The sequence below is a fragment of the Callithrix jacchus genome, chromosome 16 (assembly GCF_049354715.1).
Source record: "Callithrix jacchus isolate 240 chromosome 16, calJac240_pri, whole genome shotgun sequence".
Taxonomy (NCBI): domain Eukaryota; kingdom Metazoa; phylum Chordata; class Mammalia; order Primates; family Cebidae; genus Callithrix; species Callithrix jacchus.
This window is the reverse complement of record NC_133517.1, coordinates 89685592-89707567: the sequence shown is the minus strand read 5'-3', so window position 1 is coordinate 89707567 and position 21976 is coordinate 89685592. Positions and strand designations below refer to the sequence as shown.

General features: G+C 37.7%; 1 protein-coding gene across 4 annotated transcripts in view; it reads right to left on the bottom strand.

The window, feature by feature from the left end:
* ANGPT1 (angiopoietin 1) overlaps positions 1-21976 on the bottom strand; it is a 258112-nt gene that overhangs the window by 60971 nt on the left and 175165 nt on the right. For 3 of the 4 annotated variants that reach the window (XM_002759302.6, XM_054246328.2, XM_035276321.3), the window contains exon 4: positions 17196-17428. In XM_002759302.6, the coding sequence (XP_002759348.1) occupies positions 17196-17428 (233 nt within the window). The remainder of the gene's footprint in view (positions 1-17195; positions 17429-21976) is intronic. The other variant, XM_008983362.5, reaches the window with a different exon arrangement.

The following is a 21976-nucleotide window of genomic DNA, read 5'->3' as shown; positions in this document are numbered from 1 at the left end:
AATCTTTCATTTTACATAAAATAAATTTCTGTGTTTTCCTTTGGGCACCTGTCGGGCAGTTATGACTGCTGCACATCGCTTGTCGTTTGCTCAGGAGCCCATTTCATTCCCATTATATGGGAAATTGACAAACATTTCAGGTGTTTCATGTTTGTCAATTTCCCATATAATTTTTTTCAGCCTGGCTACAATGTACTGATTTTGTACAAAGGATTTCCCATACATGTGGGAAAGCTTACAGGGCATCTTTTGTGCTCTACTCTGAGCAGATAAACATAATTGATTTCAGCAACAGCCATTAAAAATGGAATGAAAGTCCTTGGGCAATGCTGTAAACATAGAAAGCAGTTGCCAGATGCTTTTGAAAACTGACACACACACAAAACCTCACTTAGAAACTTTTAAGTAAATAAGGCCTGACTGTCACCACATGTAGGTCACCTTGTGGTGTGATAGACTTAAAGAACAGTACTCAACTATCAGCCCGGGCTCTACATGGGCTTCTGCTCTGAATACAGGGCTTCGCCGGTTATTAGGAGTGACACAAAACCAAGAGACAAAATTGCAATGATTGATATGAGTCATGAAATATGTGGGATTGTCTAGGATACCAGGCAAACTCCAATGTGTGCCATACTGCTGTGTTATGCAACCTGGCAGCAGACCTGGGACTAGAACAGAGATGTCATGATTCTTGCTCCTTCTAAACCACCACGCCTGCCCTCTTGATGGTGGACATCTGCTCCCAGATACTGGAGAGAAACCATCTCAATCTATAATTCCTAGCTCTAGAGAGATAGGTTGGAGAATTAATTATGATTAAGATTAGGTTTGTGTGTGTGTGTTTGTGTTCATGAGGCCTAAACCACTGGCAATATCTCCCTTTAGAACCAAATCTCCACTTAAAATTACACCCAAAGTTCAAACTCACTATTCTAAAAGAACTCATTCCACTTATGAAAATGAAATGTTCACACCTAAACATAATTAAAATACATGCAAAGATATAATAAATATACAAGTTTTTCAGAATGTGAACAACCAAACTAGCACAAGGATGAGATTCCAGTGTATTTAAAATTAGTTTTCATGTTGACATCCTTTGGTTGGTAATAAATTATGAGCTCCTACAGGAAGCTAAAAATGTCACTAGTTTTAAAGGTTCTTTGCAATTGACCTTTAGAACAATCTTACATTAAAAATAAATATTTGTTTATATACATTTAAAACTAAATGTACACTTGCACCATTTCTCAGTTTTACCTTCTTTTTCTCTCAATAGTCTAAAAAATTCATGAGGTTTTCACTCTATAGCTGATATGATGCATACATACTTAATAATGTTAATAAAACATTTTTTCTTCCTGTCTCTCAGAGTAATTCTAGGTGTCATTTGGTTCAGTGTAAAGTACTGTATCTTCCCTGTAACTAATATCTACCATTCCATTTTGTCCCCGGATTTAGAAAGTATTTGTTGAATTTGACCTGAGTGTGGATGAGTCCAGGAAATGACTTAGTTGAAAGTCTATTCAAACTGTTTGTGCTTCTTTGCTTTAGCCAACCAGGCTATGAAAGTACAAGGGAAGAAGGATAGAGTTTGCACCCGGTAATATTGGAACATCAGGGAAACACTCTGATTTTGTGGCCTTTCATCCCCGTAATTTCCAAGCCCAGCTGGAATCAGGAGATATCCCTTTTCAGATAGTTCATCTTGTTTCTGAAGTTAAAAATTCCAATTCCGAAAGAGACTTAACCACAAAATTTCAAATATCCCCCCAAAGATGGGGTTTAGAAATAGTTCATGGGAGAGGTCAAGGACAACGTTATTTTTTATTTTGTTATCATTAGTTTGGCTATCCACTATTCCTACAATTATTTTTTGTTACAGAAATTACAACTTTTCTAAAAGGCAGATAACATGCTCCATCAAAAAGAAGTATACAATTTCCAAAAATAAACAGTCAATTTTGCCTTAAGCCATTGGGTTTTATGAAAGGAAGTGCTAGATAGTTTGGTTCACTTTAAGGAAATTGTAAATATTTGACATATACTTTTCTGTCAAGATAAAGCATTCCCTCCTTAAATAGGAACAAGTACTCACTGTAGTGTTCAGCAGATGACTTCCTGTATTTTTATTTCTCTTTCTACCTAATCTTAAATTGTGCATTACAAATGATAAATGAAAAACTGAGTATTTTACCCAGTCAATGAAATTGATATTTCCCATTTTTATCAGTGTTTATATGAGTGACATTCAAAAAGTTTTAATTTCCTCCCATCACTTGTGATGTTTTTAGAGTCATTCTTAACTCAAGGGACTTGCAGTTCAAACTATCTCATCCTTTACTGAATGATACAATCTTCATAAACTCAACAGGCACTGCATGGGAGGTAAATTTCTTTCAGATGGCAGAATTATTCTGAGAACCAAGCCAAAGTCTCCTCAGCATTGAGAAGGAAGCAAATGCCTCATTTCCTCCTTTAAGAAGGCTGGAAGACCCAAAATAATGATCAAATGTTCCATATCACTGCAATCAGCTTCTGGGAAAGACACTTTAGCCCAAATAGTGGTCACTTAAATATTTGTAGTATCAGTCATTATGTCTTTGAGATAATGTGAAAGAATTTTTAAAAATGAACTTCATGAGAGGCTCCTGTGAGTTGAAATCTGTACTTCTTATTAGAGCACTAAGTATATAAACATGTTCATGTATCTCCATATTTATTTTTAAGTTTCCTCTACTCCCTGTGCTTCCCCTGCTTAAAGTTGTTATCTGTCCTTTCACATTCAAGTTTCTTGAATCCGGGTATATAATGATTTCTGTTCTTATGTCCTCTCACTCATTTAAAGTCTGACATATGCAACTGAGCCATGCAGCTTACCAAAACTCTTCATTCAGACGGTTAACTTTTTAAAAATGTGACCATCATGCTTACCTGACACTGAAAAGAACATCTCTCATAACTGTCTAAAAAAAAAATTCCCAAAACTCTGCTCTCTTTTTTAACCTGTCCGTTAGAAAACTTCAAATTTTTCTGTTTGATTTTACACTATCATTATTTCATACAATGCACTCATAACTTTGGTATGTAAATGTTCTCAAATTGTACACAAATGTGTGCCCGTATCCTTGCATTTTGGGGTTGGGGTAGGTGGAAAGGAAAAATAACATGGTTTGCATCAGGTTTCCTGATGAATCTGTGACCCCCATGTGAATAAGAGCCATTGCTTTATATGCACTTTCAATGATTTTACTTCTTGTCTCTGCTCTCCTTCTTGTCACTGCTCTCCTTTTAGATTCTTATTTATCTGTCTGCCAGACTCTGTCCCAGCTCAATCAAAATGTCTTAAGCTAAAACTCAATATACTTTCTCTTCCTATTTCTCCTCTCACGTTGCTGGTTTTAAAGAATGTCATTAACACTCCCTCAGTGGTTAAACCTAGAAATGTGCAATTGGTATTAGGTTCTATTTTCAGGAAGTCATTATTTCTTGCTGATTCTAATTTTTCTATTTTTACAAATTTATTCCACTTACTTTTCCATTTACCCCTGTTTAATATGGACCATATTCTTTCTTTCCTAGAGATCACTTTGAAATCGGACAAAATTTCAAAGTGAACATGGTGCAGTAGGCAAGGTACAACCTTGAGAAAAAGACTGTATTCAAATCTCAGCTTGCTCACTTGCTAGCAGTGTGATATATAAGCATTATTCACCTCTCTGTGCTTAGCTTCTTTATCTTTCATATAGAGTTAGTAATAGCATTTATCCTGTAGTCTTATTACCAGAATTAAATGAATTAATATATGCAAAGAGCTCAGAAGACTGGCTTGTGCTAAGTATTTGCTGATATTATAATAATGGCAAAAATACCCATCTGGTCCCCTGCCCCAGGCTTCTCAACTTTCCAGCATATTTTTCCTACATTGTCACCGGGGAAATTTTTCTAAAATGCAAATATCACCATCATCCTTATATATTGACAATGGCCGCTCATTGATTTTAGGGAAAAAAATGTGACTTTCTTGTCTCCCTCTGTTTTTCTTTCTAAATTCATTTTAAGACTTAGGCTACAGCTCGCTCCCATGACTTCTGGAAAATGTACACGTTGTTTGTACTCTCTGGAGTGTCCTCCACTTCCTTCATTTTTTAGACTTAATTATCATCTCCCCATTAGAACAAACTTTCTTATGTTTTAATCCTAGATCAATGTTTTCCAGTTATGGTAACTTTGGGCAAATTCTCAAATTTTCTATAGAGGTTATAAAATGATGCTAGACAGGATAGTTCCCTTATATTGCTGTTGTAAGGACTAAGTTAACACATGCAAAGCCTAAGCAAATTGGAGACATAAGCATTCAATAAAATCCCCAAGAAAACTCTAGAGATGCTTAATTCTGCCCTTATCCTTCTGTTCCTGCCATGATTTTAATATTTCTCTGTGTGCTTTGCTGGGGTCCAGGTACCCTAGGCTCACTTCTAGCAAAGATTTCTGAAAAATAATTGTTTACTTGTTTCTCTCCTGTCAAATCCCAGGTTCCTTAAAGCCACAGACTGAAATACATTATTTCTTCTTCTCAGTGGTGTCAGCAATACTTGACACATTATAGATACTTAGCAAATATATGTTAAATTAAAATGGGTAAATATCATTTCCCCCAGAAGACAAACTGAAAGAGAATGGTTGCCGCAGAACAGTTTTGAATGAATGGATAAACTTAGGAACCACATCCTGTTATAGCAGAAATGTGCTTCAAGCTGATTTGGAGAGTGTGAGAAAATCAGACTGTGTAATTTTATAATACAGTCTAAATACTGGTTTTTTAAATTTTTTCTTTTCTTTCTTTTTTTTGCACACTTTGTCAGTAATTAAATTCCCAATTATACAATACAATATTTGCCCCATGTATGTTCAACATGTGATGATATTTTAATCACCACTGTAGAAAAATGTACATAGATAACCAGTGATTTTTTAAATTAATTAATTAATTTATTTTTTATTGTATTTTAGGTTTTGGGGTATATGTGAAGAACATACAAGATAGTTGCATAGGTACACATGTGGCAGTGTGATTTGCTGTCTTCCTCCCCCTCACCCACATCTGGCATTTCTCCCCATGCTATCCCTCCCCAGCTCCCCGCTTCGCTGTCCCTCTCCTATTCCCCCCAATAGACCCCAGTGTGTAGTGCTCCCCTCCCTGTGTCCATGTGTTCTCATCACCCACCTATGAGTGAGAATATGAGGTATTTCATTTTCTGTTCTTGTGTCAGTTTGCTGAGAATGATGTTCTCCAGATACAGCTATGTCCCTACAAAGGACACAAACTCATCGTTTTTGATGGCTGCACAATATTCCATGGTGTATATGTGCCACATTTTCCCAGTCCAGTCTATCATCGATGGGCATTTGGGTGGGTTCCAGGTTTTTGTTATTGTAAACAGTGCTGCAATGAACATTCGTGAGCATGTGTCCTTATAGTAGAACGATTTATATTCCTTTGGATATATACCCAGTAATGGGATTGCTGGATCAAATGAAATTTTGATTTCTAGGTCCTTGAGGAATTGCCACACTGTCTTCCACAATGGTTGAACTAATTTACACTCCCACCAGCAGTGTAAAAGTGTTCCTATTTCTCCACATCCTCTCTAGCATCTGCTGTCTCCAGATTTTTTAATGATCGCTATTCTAACTGGCATGAGATGGTATCTCAAGGTAGTTTTGATTTGCATTTCTCTGATGACCAGTGATGATGAGCATTTTTTTGTATGTTTGTTGGCCTCATGTATGTCTTCTTTGGTAAAGTGTCTGTTCATATCCTTTGCCCATTTTTGAATGGGCTTGTTTGTTTTTTTCTTGTAAATCTGTTTGAGTTCTTTGTAAATTCTGGATATCAGCCCTTTGTCAGATGGGTAAACTGCAAAAATTTTTTCCCATTCTGTTGGTTGCTGATTCACTCTAGTGACTGCTTCTTTTGCCATGCAGAACCTGTGGAGTTTGATTAGGTCCCATTTGTCTATTTCGGCTTTTGCTGCCAATGCTTTTGGTGTTTTGGTCATGAAGTCCTTGCCTACTCCTATGTCCTGAATGGTTTTGCCTAGATTTTCTTCTAGGGTTTCTATGGTGCCAGGTCTTATGTTTAAGTCTTTAATCCATCCGGAGTTAATTTTAGTGTAAGGTGTCAGAAAGGGGTCCAGTTTCTGCTTTCTACACATGGCTAGCCAGTTTTCCCAACACCATTTATTAAATAGGGAGTCCTTTTCTCATTGCTTGTTTTTGTCAGGTTTATCAAAGATTGTATGGTTGTAGATATGTTGTGTTGCCTCTGATGCCTCTGTTCTGTTCCATTGGTCTATATCTCTGTTTGGTACCAGTACCATGCTGTTTTGGTTACTGTAGCCTTGTAGTATAGTTTAAAGTCCAGTAGTGTGATGCCTCCTGCTGTGTTCTTTTTGCTTAGAATTGACTTGGCTATGCAGGATCTCTTTGGTTCCATATGAAATTCAAGGTGGTTTTTTCCAGTTCTGTGAAGAAAGTCAATGGTAGCTGGATGGGGATAGCGTTGACTCTGTAAATTACTTTGGGAAGTATGGCCATTTTCATGATACTGATTCTTCCTAACCATGAACATGGAATGCTTCTCCATCTGTTTGTGTCCTCTTTTATTTCGTTGAGCAGTGGTTTGTAGTTCTCCTTGAAGAGGTTCCTTACATTCCTTGTTAGTTGTATTCCTAGGTATTTTATTTTCTTTGTAGCAATTGTGAATGGCAGTTCGTTCTTGATTTGGCTCTCTTTAAGTCTGTTATTGGTGTATAGGAATGTTTGTGATTTTCACACATTGATTTTAGATCCTGACACTTTGCTGAAGTTGCTTATCAGTTTCAGGAGTTTTTGGGCTGAGATGATGGGGTCTCTAGATTTACTATCATGTCATCTGCAAATAGAGACAATCTGGCTTTCTCCTTTCCTATTTGAATACACTTTATTTCTTTTTCTTGCCTGATTGCTCTGGCTAGAACTTCCAGTACTATATTGAATAAAAGTAGTGAGAGAGGGCATCCTTGTCTAGTGCCAGATTTCAAAGGGAATGCTTCCAGTTTTTGCCCATTCAGTGTGATATTGGTTGTTGGTTTATCATAAATAGCTTTTATTATTTTGAGATACGTTCCATCAATACCAAGTTTATTGAGAGTTTTTAGCATAAAGGGCTGTTGAATTTTGTCAAAGGCCTTCTCTGCATCAATTGAGATAATCATATGGTTTTCATTTTTCGTTCTGTTTATGTCATCAATTATGTTTATAGACTTGCATATGTTGAACCAGCCTTGCATCCCTGGGATGAATCCTACTTGATCGTGGTGGATAAGCTTTTTGATGTGATGTTGCAATCGGCTTGCCAGTATTTTATTGAAGATTTTTGCATCTATGTTCATCATGGATATTAGCCTGAAGTTTTCATTTCCTGTTGAGTCTCTGCCGGGTTTTGGTATCAGGATGATGTTGGTCTCATAAAATGATTTGGGAAGGATTCCCTCTTTTTGGATTATTTGGAATAGTTTCAGAAGGAATGGTTACAGCTCCTCTTTGTGTGTCTGGTAGAATTCTGCTGTGAACCCATCTGGACCTGGGCTTTTTTTGAGTGGTAGGCTCTTAATTGCTGCCTCAATTTCAGGCCTTGTTATTGGTCTATTCATAGTTTTGGCTTCCTCCTGGTTTAGGCTAGGGAGGACACAAGTGTCCAGGAATTTATCCATTTCTTCCAGGTTTACTAGTTTACGTGCATAGAGTTGTTTGTAATATTCTCTGATGATGGTTTGAATTTCTGTGGAATCTGTGGTGATTTCCCATTTATCATTTTTTATTGCATCTATTTGGTTATTCTCTTTTATTTTTTATCAATTTGGCTAGTGGTCTGTCTATTTTGTTGATGTTTTCAAAAAACCAGCTCTTGGATTTATTGATTTTTTTGAAGGGTTTTTTGTGTCTCTATCTCCTTCAGTTCTGCTCTGATTTTGTTATTTCTTGTCTTCTGCTAGGTTTTCAGTTTTTTTGACGTTGCTCCTCCAGCACTTTCAATTTTGATGTTAGGGTGTCAATTTTGGATCTCTCCACTCTTCTCATGTGGGCACTTATTGCTATATATTTTTCTCTAGAGACTGCTTTAAATGTGTCCCAGAGATTCTGGTAGGTTGTGTCGTCATTCTCATTGGTTTTGAAGAACTTCTTTATTTCTGCCTTCATTTCATTGTTTATCCAGTCAACATTCAAGAGCCAGTTGTTCAGTTTCCATGAAGCTGTGCAGTTCTGAATTAGTTTCTGAATTCTGAGTTCTAACTTAATTGCGGTATGGTCTGAGAGACTGTTTGTTATTATTTCAGTTCTTTTGCATTTGCTGAGGAATGATTTACTTCCAAATATGTGGTCAATTTTGGAGCAGGTGTCACGTGCTGCTGAGGAGAATGTATATTCTGTGGATTTGGGGTGGAGAGTTCTGTAAATGTCTATCAGGTTTGCTTGTTCCAGGTCTGAGTTCAAGTCCTGTATATCCTTGTTAATTTTCTGTCTGGTTGATCTGTCTAGTATTGACAGTGGAGTGTTAAAGTCTCCCACTATTATTGTGTGGGAGTCTAAGTCTCTTTGTAAGTCATTAAGAACTTGCCTTATGTATCTGGGTGCTCCTGTATTGGGTCCATATATGTTTAGGATCGTTAGCTCTTCTTGTTGTATTGCTCCTTTGACCATTATGTGATGTCCTTCTTTGTCTCTTTTGATCTTTGTTGCTTTAAAGTCTATTTTATCAGAGATGAGAATTGCAACTCCTGCTTTTTTTTTTGCTCTCCATTTGCTTGGTAAATCTTCCTCCATCCCTTTATTTTGAGCCTCTGTGTATCCTTGCATGTGAGATGGGTTTCCTGGATACAGCACACCGATGGATTTTGCCTTTTTATTCAATTTGCCAGTCTGTGTCTTTTGATTGGTGCATTTAGCCCATTTACATTTAGGGTTAATATTGTTATGTGTGAATTTGATACTGCCATTTTGATGCTAGCTAACTATTTTTCCCATTAGTTGATGCAGATTCTTCATTTTGTTGATGCTCTTTAGCATTTGGTATGTTTTTGGAATAGCTGGTACGGTTGTTCCTTTCAATGTGTAGTGCCTCTTTCAGGAGCTCTTGTAAAGCAGGCCTGGTGGTGACAAACTCTCTGAGTACTTGCTTGTTCGCAAAGGATTTTATTTTTCCATTGCTTGTGAAGCTTAGTTTGGCTGTATATTAAATTCTGGGTTGAAAGTTCTTTTCTTTAAGGATGTTGAATATTGGCCCCCACTCTCTTCTGGCTTGTAGGGTTTCTGCCGAGATCTGCTGTGAGTATGATGGGCTTCCCTTTGTGGGTGACCTGACCTTTCTCTCTGGCTGCCCTTAGCATTTTCTCCTTCATTTCAACCCTGGTGAATCTGACGATTATGTGCCTTGGGGTTGCTCTTCTTGCGGAATATCTTTGTGGTGTTCTGTGTGTCTCCTGGACTTGAATATTGGCCTGCCTTGCTAGGTTGGGGAAATTTTCCTGGATAATATCCTAAAGAGTATTTTCCAGCTTGGATTAATTCTCTTCGTCACACTCAGGTACACCTATCAAATGTAGGTTAGTGCTCTTCACATAGTCCCACATTTCTTGGCGACTTTGTTTATTCCTTTTTGCACTTTTTTCTCTAATCTTGGCCTCTCATTTTATTTCATTGAGTTGATCTTTGGCTTCTGATATCCTATCTTCTGCTTGGTCAATTCAGCTGTTGAAACTTGTGCATGCTTCGTGAAGTTCTCGTGTTGTGTTTTTCAGCTCCTTCAATTCACTCATATTTCTCTCTAAGTTGTTCATTCTTGTTATCATTTCCTCAAATCTTTTTTCAAGGTTCTTAGTTTCTTTGCATTGATTTAGAGCATGTTCTTTTAGCTCACGGGAGTTTCTCATTATCCATCTTCTGAAGTCTGATTCCGTCATTTCATCACACTAATTCTCTGTCCAGCTTTGTTCCCTTGCTGGTGAGGAGTTTTGGTCCTTTGTTGGAGGCAAGGTGTTCTGGTTTTGGGTGTTTTCCTCCTTTTTGCGCTGGTTTCTTCCTATCTTTGTGGATTTATCCACATGTTATCTGAGTGGTTGCTGCTTTTCTGATTGGGTCTCTGAGTGGACATCCAGATTGTTGATGGTGAAGTATTTCTGTTTCTTAGTTTTCTTTCTAACAGTCTGGCCCCACTGCTGTAGGACTGCTGAGGTCCACTCCAGGCCCTGCTTGCCTGGGGAACTCCCGTATCAGCTGTGGAACCGTGAGGGTTGCTACCAGATTCTTCTTCTGCTATCTTTGTCCCTGAATGATGCCCACCAAATGTCAGTCTGATCAGTCCTTTGTGAGGTGACTCTTTGGATATACGGGGGTCAGGGAGCTGCTTGAGGAGACTGTCTGTACTTTATAGGAGCTCAAGTGCTGAGCTGTGAGCTCCATTGTTCATTCATGGCTGCTAGGCAGGTACATTTAAGTCTGCTGCAGCAGAACTCACAAAGCCCCCTTTTTTTCCTCAGATGCTCTGTCCCGGGGAGTTAGGGCTTTATTTATGAGTGTCCATTGCACTGTCCTGCCCAACAAGGAGGCCGTCTAATCACTGCATACCTGTAGTGGCTATGCTGAGCTGTTGTTGGCTCCCCCTGTTGCCGTGGGCTCCACCCTGCTTCTATGGGCTCTGCCCTGCTGTCATGGTCTCCACCCTATTTCTGTGGGCTCTGCCCTGCTGCCATGAGTAATTTCCTGTAGTCCTGTTTATATGGGTGTGGTTAGAGCTGCCATGGTGATGATGGCCTGCCCCTGTAGTGTCGGACTTTCTCTGTTACGGCGGGTTGCCCTGGCAATGGCGGGTTGCCTCAGCAATGGCAGGGTACAACAGCAATGGCAGTGTAGCTCCATAGGGGTTGAGTGTCTCGGTAATGGCGGATGCCCCTCCCCCTCCAAGCTGCACCCTCCTGGGTTCTGCTGTGCTTGCCGTGAAACTCTCAACCCCGAGTGTTTCCAATTGCTGTTTTGTTTTTGCGGGGGTGGGACCCAGTGAGCCTGCTCACCCGGCTCCCTGCCTCAGAGCCCCCCGCCTTTTCTTTTTAAGTTGAACGGTTGACTCTCTCCCAGGTGTTTCATTCGCCTGCTGAAAGTGTGCCAGGATCTGTGTGATTTCCCATGCAGCGACCCACTGCGCCGGCTGGAATCACGTTGCTGCCCAGGAATCTCCTGGCCTGGCTCTGTTTAATCAGATGAATGTGCTAATCTGCCTTCCTAAATCTCCAATTGCCAGTTTAACAGGGCAACCAAACCAGTGTATATTTTTACGGAGTGCCACTGTATTGCGGCCCCGGCCCAAACAGCCACACCGGCCCAAACATCCGCACTTGTGGCCCTTGCAGCTCCTACTCCTGGGAATCTCCTGGTCTGTGGGTAATAAAGATCCATCTGGAAATGCGGTGTCTACTCACCATTTGTGGATTCACTGGGAGCTGCAATCCTGAGTTGGTCCTACAGTGCCATCTTCCCAATTATACCCTTTTTTTTGAGACAGAGTCTTGCTTTGTTGCCCAGGATGGAGTGCAGTGGTGTGATCTTGGCTCACTGCAATCTTTGCCTCCTGGGTTCAAGCGATTCTCCTGACTCAGCCTCCCAAGTAGCTAGGATTATAGGTGCATGCCACCATGCCTGGCTAATTTCCATATTTTTAGTAGAGATGGGGTTTTATCATATTTTCCAGCTGGTCTTAAATTTCTGACCTTAAGTGATCTACCCCCTCTCAGTCTCCCAAAGTGCTAGGATTACAGGCATGAGCCACTATGCCCGGCCAACTAGTGATTTTTTGATAGTCACAGTAACTGATTATTCTCCCCCAAAAGATTCCAAAGCTTGTTTCTATGCCATTATGAATGTAAACTATTTAATTCCAGCAACTATTTAATTTTGAATTGCCAAAAAATGGAAGCAATCAGCTGAGCTTTGACACTGTGATAACACTGAGGGCAATATTTCTTTAGTGGATAATGTTTCCAAGAATAAATGTGGCCCAATGTTTGCAGACAAAGGTTAGACAAAAATAAATGTGTTACTCAGAAGCCTTACAAAATGGATGCAATTCAGTTTGAACTGACTATTTTCCTTAGACACCCCTATTGTGTATTAGGAACAAGAAGGAGAAAACTTGGTGAATTGTTTCAGATAATGCATTTATTAGTTGTTCTCAGCTTAAATGTATCTCACAGCATCAGATGTGCCAGTAGAAAAAGCACTGAGGAACTAAACAAAAGCACTCCCAGAATGCAAAGATAGATTTACAGTTTCTGGATCAAACAAATGTTTGGAAAAAGGGTACATTTCTAGCCAACACTTTCTAGGAATTCTTTATCATATAACTTTAATGCATCATAGGCACTTTAGAAGGCATTAAAATAAGTCAACTATAATCATTTTAACACTATGAATTAACACAGATGCTATGTTTTATACTAACCTCTTTTAATTTTTTTAACATTTAAAAAATTAATTCATTTACTTGTTTATGTATTTATTTGTTCTAGGCCCTCTATTTCTTTTTTTAATTTAAATTTAAATTTTACTGACAAATAATTGTATGTATTTATGGAGTAAAACATGATGTTTTAGTACATGTATACACTGCGGAAAGATCAGGCTAATTAACATAACCAATACCTCACATACTTGTCATTTCTTTGTGGTGAGAACATTTACAATCCAGTTTTTTGGCAATTTTGAACTATATACTTGACAAATAAAAGTTGCATATACTTTCAGGGTACCACATATCCACCAAGTAAAAGCTGCCTGGATGTCTTTCGATTCAACACTCCAGGGCATTATATTCAAACATTTTCTGCAAAAGAAATTTTGCTTATAAAGCACATAATGAATGCACTTAACTGAGTCTTGTCCATCAAAGGAGAAAGAAGAAATTAAAGTTTAATGAATCAACTGTGTCTTCAGCACTGTGATATTTCTTTGTATATTGAGGATCTAATGCAATTCTTTCTCTATTGTGGTGAAATAGACACAGTTCTCTTGACTTTATACGTGATGAGACAGCTTCATAAAAGTTAAATTAGTTGCAGTATTATATTCGGGCTCTCTCCAGAAATGCATGGGTCAGATTGAAACCAGAAGACCTTTAGGATCAATTAAAATGTTTGGCTTCAAGCCCATTCAAAAATGGGCAAAGGATATGAACAGACACTTTACCAAAGAAGACATACATGAGGCCAACAAACATATGAAAAAATGCTCATCATCACTGGTCATCAGAGAAATGCAAATCAAAACTACCTTGAGATAACATCTCGCGCCAGTTAGAACGGCAATCATTAAAAAATCTGGAGACAGCAGATGCTAGAGAGGATGTGGAGAAATAGGAACACTTTTACACTGTTGCTGGGAGTGTAAATTGGTTCAACCATTGTGAAAGACAGTGTGGCGATTCCTCAAGGACCTAGAAATAGAAATTCCATTTGACCCAGCAATCCCATTACTGGGTATATATCCAAAGGACTATACATCGTTCTACTATAAGGACACATGCACACGAATGTTCATTGCAGCACTGTTTACAATAGCAAAGACCTGGAACCAACCCAAATGCCCATCCATGATAGACTGGACTGGGAAAATGTGGCACATATGCACCATGGAATATTATGCAGCCATCAAAAACGATGAGTTCGTGTCCTTTGTAAGGACATGGATGAACCTGGAGAACATCATTCTCAGCAAACTGACACAAGAACAGAAAATCAAATACCGCATGTTCTCACTCATAGGTGGGTGATGAACAATGAGAACACATGGACACAGGGAGGGGAGCACTACACACTGGGGTCTATTGCGGGGAATAGGGGAGGGACAGTGTGGGGGGGAGATAGCATGAGGAGAAATGCCAGATATGGGTGAAGCGGAGGAAGGCAGCAAATCACACAACCACGTGTGTACCTATGCAACTATCTTGCATGTTCTTCACATGTACCCCCAAACCTAAAATGCAATAAAAAAAATGAATTAATTAAAAAAAAATGTTTAACTTTTTGGATGATGACACAGCTTGCGTTTTTGAAGAACCTGTAGAATAGCCATATTTGAGCTTTAAAATATACGTTGTAGAATATTTTATGTATTTATTGTGGTATGTTGATTTTGAAATCTTGCATACATATAGATTTATAAGTAAAATATTTATATATATTCCTTCAATAAATAATACATTTATATGATAAATTTTTTATCATAAAACAAGCTTTACTCATGTGTTTTAGAATTTGAATAAAAGTTCATTTTAATAACTGATATTTAATCTAGTATTATGCTATTAGCCATTTGACATTTAAAATTCACCACAGCCAAAGACTATGAATCCAGTGAAAGTAAAGATATGGAGACAATGAAAATCTTAATAAAAACCTTATGCAAGGCCGGGTGCGGTGGCTCAAGCCTGTAATCCCAGCACTTTGGGAGGCCGAGGCAGGTGAATCACGAGGACAAGAGATCGAGACTAACCTGATCAACATGGTGAAACGCTGTCTCTACTAAAAATACAAAAAATTGGCTGGGCATGGTGGCGTGTGCCTGTAATCCCAGCTACTCAGGAGGCTGAGGCAGGAGAATTGCCTGAACCCAGGAGGCAGAGGTTGCAGTGAGCTGAGATCGCGCCATTGCACTCCAGCCTGGGTAACAAGAGTGAAACTCCATCTTCAAAAAAAAAAAAAAAAACCTTAAGCGAGGTACTGTCCATTTTTGTGTCTCTTATGAGTCCTGAAATAACTGAATATTTAGTTAGAATATTTAACAGCAAGATTAAAGAAAAGAGATTAACAAGAAGCAAATAAAATCTATGTTCATGAGAGCATAGAACCCACTGGAAAATTTGGTAATGCCCTTAAATTAAGATTGCAAATCCCATAGTTAAATCAGGATTCATTTTAGAGTTATGTCATTCAAAAGAAAAGAGACATCTAGAGGCCTGGAATACTTAGACAAATTCAATTTCTATGATTATTATTACTATTTGTTGGATATACTACATCATAGAATAGATACAATTACTTTTTTCACTTCCAAAATGGATATTAAGGGTAGCATCTATCATGGCTATCCTCGTTTTTCAAAAGATGTTTCTTAAATTGAACAGATGTTTGCTTGCCTGATTACACCCAAAGTTCAAACTTAGCCAGGATATTTACTTTTTTTTTTTTGAGACGGAGTCTCACTTTGTCGCCAAGCTGGAGTGCAGTGGCGCAATCTTGGCTCACTGCAACCTCCGCCTGGGTTCAAGTGATTCTTCCGCCTCAGCCTCCCGAGTAGCTGGGACCACAGGCGTGTGCCACCACGCCTGGCTAATTTTTTGTATTTTTAGTAGAGACGGGGTTTCACCATGGCCAGGATGGTCTCAATCTCTTGACCTCGTGATCCTCCTGCCTCAGCCTCCCAAAGTGCTGGGATTACAGGCGAGAGCCACCGAGTCTGGCCAGGATATTTACTTTTAAAGTCATACCTTCTTCCTCTAAAAGCTTCAAGACACATTTATTAGGCAAATACTCAGAATAGAAGTTAAATTATGGTGAGTATGCAGACATATGAGCTCTGTGAGACTCACTAGGGCTTGACATCTCTAAAATCATGGAAAAAAACACTATTCTACTCCATGTGCTTTAAGCCTCAGAATGATAAGAAAAATATGTTTTCAATCTTTCCCAAAATCTATTCAGCTCAATATAGGATAGGTATGTCTCATATTAATACTTAATTTTTAAATACTCATGAGCTCTATTAAAATTCTCTGGCAAAATACTACCATGCTTTCCTTCTAGTGGACTCTAACACAAGATTTTGGCAGGGTCTGACTGATTAGCAGGTTTTTCCTTTCCCAATCACATTACTGAGCACATCCAAATGGAGCTCTGGGAACTCACTGTTTAAAAACCATTGCTTTACAAAGTATAGTAAAGGCTTGTTTAGACTATCTAAAGAAGATATAACTTAGGTAATGGAGTGTAATAGAGAAATGCGAAATGTCTTTAAAACAAGATCACTTAATATGGAGTTATCTTCCCTATTCATAGCTATACAGGAAAGTATGAAATTGAACAATTTGTCACATAGCTCAAATCCACTTTTAAATTAAAGGAGCCATCACATGCGTACATTGCACATGCTCACTGAACCACTTCATGAATGGTCACATAAGCCGCAGCTTAATAACAACAACTTTCAGACATAAGTGGTATTCTCTTACACTCATCACTATTTACAATTCCACCTTCACTCAGAGAAAGGCTGATTAGAGAAATACAGAAAAATGATTTTAAGTTCCAAACTTGGAAGAGCTATGCTGAGGCTCACTAGAGGTGCTGCTTGAAGGGAACAGGTACAAGCAGAGGCACTCATTCAATAATTGTTGGGTGGATGGATTGATAGGCAGATATATGCCTTCTAAAGAAATACAGGCTTGTAGGTATTCCCAAAGGTTAAATGGCTCCAGACATTTTAGTGATATCAAAAAATTTGTATTTCCACTACCACAAAGACACCCCAGAATTAATGTACCTAAATAAATCTATCCTGCACAGGACTAAGCACAAGTGATTTTAATGAATATTTTTAAAAACAACAATCCTGTCTCACTCATAATACTTGTTGCAAACAGTCTGTCTCCTTTTCTCTGCAACTCACAATTCCCTACTCCATTTGCTCAAAAATGAAATAATAAATATTAGTTTAAAAATGGAAATCCTCCTGAAAGTCTCCCAGCACTATGAACTAATCTTTAACATTGGCTAACCTCTGTGCTATATGGTTAAGTGTCTAATACCATAATGCCAATTATTTATTCATGACAGTATCATGGATTCTAAGTTAAAAAGACAAAGAAAGAATAAATTAGAAAGCTCTTTTAGAAAGACATTGTGGATTCACAAATTTAAGCTTATAAATACATTCTCCAGTTAGAAACATGAGAAAATGATCAACAGAACTTCATAAATGACTCTAACCATAAAGTTTCTGCTGTTTTTTAACACTTTAATCAATGCCCTGTGGAAAGCTATATTATTTACTTGCTCTGAGAAAATAAAATATTAACAATACCCAAGTGAGGAAGACATTCTTACCACCTTCTTGAGTGCAAAGGTTGAAAAGGTTATGGACTGTGTCCATCAGCTCCAGTTGCTGCCTCTGAAGGATAGTGTTGTTGGTGGTAGCTCTGTTTAACTGCTTTTCCAGCTCATAGATTATATATGTTTGACGAGTAACCAAGCTTTGAAGGTTCTCTTTCTCTTCCTTTAAGGTGTCCAACTCTTTCTTGTGTTTTCCTTCCATTTCTAAGATTTTATGTTCTAATAAACTACAAGAAAATGAAAATAAAACTTAGATTTGAAAAATGTTTTACAAAAAAAACCCTTGTAATTCAATTAGTTCCTGAATTTATTTAAGATGAGAAATTTTAATCAGGTATTTCAATGTAAAAACATTTTTAAGCGAGAGACCTAAGAATATACATTTTTAGGAGTTACATGTATAACATGTCAAATGGAAAATTATTAAACCAGATATTATCAGAGTAATGTTTGCTTTTAACTATAATTTAGTTTCTTAGTTTCCTTGGGTGTATCTTGTATCCAAGGTAGCTGACTTATACCCAAATACCTATACTATGAAGAAGTTATAGTATAACATTCACTAAAGAAATGGACCTAACAGAAAACAGAATAGTTCAGGAATAAAAACAAACAACATGAGAGACTATTTTTTATTCACTTTGCTTCATTCATTTGGGGTTCTCAAAACATTAACATTGATTAAATTTCACAATAGTTCTGTGGGATCAAGAATAGTATTTGACCATCTGCAAAATCAGGAATAAAGAGAAAATATGAAATAATCAGAAACACAAAGATTTATGTGCAATGATGTTTAGACAGTAAAAAAAACTTTATTTTAAAACTGTTGAAAATAATATTTTTAATAATTTTAAGTATATTAGAAAATGCTCAAAATATAATGTTAGGTTAAAAAAAGAAAAAACAGCAATATACATTCTCAATCAGACACTCATACAAAAAGAATGCTATATTGACACAGTAACAGGAGCAGAAAATAATCTGTCGAAAGTCACAATGTATTCTTGTGATTTTTGATGGCTGGTTCTGTATCATAACCACTAGCTTCCTTTATTTCTCTCTCTCTCTCTCTTTTTTTTTTATTTCTCGACTCAAACTTCAGGATGAGGCTTAACAACACCACAAGTTCCCAAATCACTGTATAAATGGTAAGAAAAGGAAGACTCCAGTAGGCTGATGGTATGGTCTTAAAAAAGGAGTTGGGATGCTTTGCTCACAGTGCTGCAATCTTTAGCTGAGACCCTTCCCACTCCCTGAGCTCTTTACAGAATATTCCCCTTGCATATTGCACATTAAAAATGATAGAGAATGCAGAAGCAGTCTTGGAACCTAGCAACTGACTGGAAATAAAACGCATTTACATTTTATGGAGTGTCTAATATACTAGTATTCCTCAGGGGAAAGGCTTACTCAGTTTTCTCAGTTCTGTTTTCAGAAGATTCAACCTGTCCTTAGTTTACAAGGTGTTACTAAAATGCCACATGCCAGAATGGGCACTTAATTTACCTTGGAGAAACAAAGCACTGAATCATTCCTTTCAAAAAGGGAACACTAGGGAGTGTTTTAGACTCAATACTTAAATTATAAAATAGAGTATGTTTGAAGATCCAAATCTTCCAATGCCAGGTACTGGAAGACAAACTGTAACATCTGATTGCCTTTACACAGATTAAGAAGTGTGGCCCCAAGTTTTAAAAGGCAGAAAAGACTGTGAAGGAATGGAGAGAAGTTCATGTGGCAGAAGCAGTGCCCTCCTGGTAGATGCCAGAAAGCTTGTGGAGGGGGTGAATATGGCAGAACATGGTAGATAGTGACCATAATATCAATATCAATACTCATGATACCTCTCATTTATTACACAGTTGCCATGTATCACGTACTGTTTTAAGTGGTTGTTATGAGTTCAATTATGCCCCTCCCATGTTTGCCCCCAATACACAAAAATTATGTGTTGAAGTCCCAACCTCCAGGACCTCAAGAATGTGGCCTTATTTAGACACAGTCGTTGCAGATGTAATTAGTTAAGATGAGATCATGCTGGAGGAAGGTGAGCTTCTAATCAATATGATTGGTGTCCTTATAAAAGGGAAAATGTGGAGAGATGGATCAGATGTGCGCACAGGGAGAAGGCTGTGTACAGAGTAGAGTAATGCTGCTGAAAGCCAAGAAACTACTGGCAGGGAGGAGAGGGACCTGGAGCAGATTCTCCCCTAGCGCCTTCAGAGGGAGCCTAGCGCTGCAGGCACCTTTATCCTTGATCTGGGGCTTTCAGCCTCCAGAATATTAAGAGAATAAATTTCCATTGTTTAAAGAAGAGGAAGAAGAAAACGAGGTGTGGCCAGAACTGCTCCTGGGCATTCCAGATCTTTGCCAACAAACCTGTACTCCAAGAATATGGCAGGAAAGTTGCCTGTGAAATCAGCCTGAAAAGTACCTGAAGGCTTCTAAGACTCTACTAATTTATAATACCTTTAGTAGTGTGCACAGATTCACATAGGAAAGGTTCTCATTGAGAGTGATTAGCAGAAACTGTGTGACTTCTGCAAGGGAAGAAAAGTCCCGTTTCTGCTTTGAATGGCTTTCATTCTACTGACGGCAAGAGAGAAAGAAGTCCTGCCCTGTGCGATCATAAAGTAAATCCAATTTACACAGAGCTTGAGTATAGTAATATAGGGAAACTGTGATGGTCACTTATTTTTTTATTCTTTTGGAAATGAAAAACGTAGGCAAGGAAAGCAGAGTAAGAAGAAAAACAGTATCTGTAAGTGTAGCTATGATTGATCTTTTACCATTTTTTTCTTTGCCACAAACTTCTTGTTGGAGAAGTTCGTGGTAAAACAAAAACAAAGATCTTCTCTATTGTCTTTATTGGTTAAAAGTTTCATCCACCTACAGGGTAAGTGATTAGTGTACTTGGTGCAGATGTCAAAGGGGTCTTCCCCATGCCCACTAATTTTTGGCCTTCAGATCTGAGAATTAACAACCAGGGTCTTAGCTCATTCTCAGTTTACTTTTTATTTACTTTGGTCGCTGCTCCTGGGTAATGATCAGAGGCAAGATGCCCATAATTTAGAGTTGTTATAAGAAAACTGTCATTTAAATTCACGGAAGTTTTAGTCTACTAGAGAGAACACTTAGCATTACCTATTATACTGACAATCATGTATATATCAAAATTTGAAAGTTATAGTCCTATAATACTTGATAAAAATTCTGAATTACCATTTTGTCCTTCCAATAAGAAGAGCACTGGCCTTGCAGTTTTCCTGATCAGTAGGTAACATTCTGGTTTGGAAAATATCACGTTATAATTATAATTTGTATTTATTAGTTGCTAAGTGCCAGTAATTCTGTAAAATATAAAATGACACTATTCCTACTCTAAGCATTTATTTTTAGAGAATAAAAACCTCAAATGAAAATGCAGAAGCTATAAGAAACTTCTGTTTCAGACATAATACTTTTTTAAATTTTTGCATCAGTATTTTTCTACCTTTTATTTTTGATGTATTCCTTGTTCAAGAGGACACAGGCACAGAAATGGCTACTATCTGAGATGTCCGTAAACAAGGGGGCTTATTTGTTTTGTTTTTCAGGATAATTTGGGAAGAGCTGAGGATGAAAAGTTGATAAAGAAGTCCTGGTACCAAAGAAAACAATTCTGGACACTGGCTTGTGGAAGAGATCTGCATTTTCTGAGTAAAAGGAATATATAATATGTATAAAATATAATATAACAAACATGAGCACATTGGACAGAACATTAATTTTCATAATTCATCAAACAACCTTTAATGTTCCCTTCCTAACAGGTATCTAAAGATACCAATATAGCTTGTCATCTTAGAGTAGATACTCGTGTAAAATGAAAAAGAGACTGCCCATGGAACTAAGAAGTCTACTTTATCTCACAGACATTCCACAGGATTTGGAAACCCAAGTAATATGCATAACGACTACAAGCAAATTGGAAACATGTTATATTGTTTCCCAAATGGCAGGTCTTACCAGTTAATTATCTCTTCTTGTCCTTTTCTCATCACATTTCTTCACTCGGAGTGCCCTTAATAACATTTGTACTTGAATAATTTTCTACTAACTTTATTTATTAGGGACATTTTTTATATTAATGACACCTGTTTAGACTTCTTCAGGCAAGACTGATCTCTTTTTGGCCTTTCCATTTCTTTTGACTATACTCATCCCTTTTTTTCATCTTCTCTTCATATTTGGCTTCCAAAGATTGCTCTCTTTTCTTTGATTCCTCCCATATATTGGCTAGTATCTACTTTGGAAGTCAGTCCTTGTCAGAAAACTCCTCAATTGCCAGAAAACTTTATATACCATTTCTACTTATTATCATATTCTTGTAACACACCATTATAGTTATGTAGCATTTTAAAACTTTTATCTTTTTTGATTCTTAAAGCAATATAGTAATATAGCCTGAGTAAATGTTACAGACCCTTATGGATAGGTAAGAATCAAAATGTTTTCTTCAAAATCATGCAGATGTTAAGTGTCAGAACCAGGATAAAAAGTCACGTCTTCTAAATTGCTAGACTGGAAATCTACTCAAGACATACCACTGCTGTGTCAATGAATATCCTATAATCTCCCCTCTTTGACTTAACAACTGTAATCTCTACCCATTTTTTCCACTCATCGTGTTACACCAAGAATGGCGACACTACCTTCACATCTCCTTAGTATTTATTTGTTGCTCTCCATTTAGTTATTCTGGGAGCTCATCTTTCACATTACTTGAACCT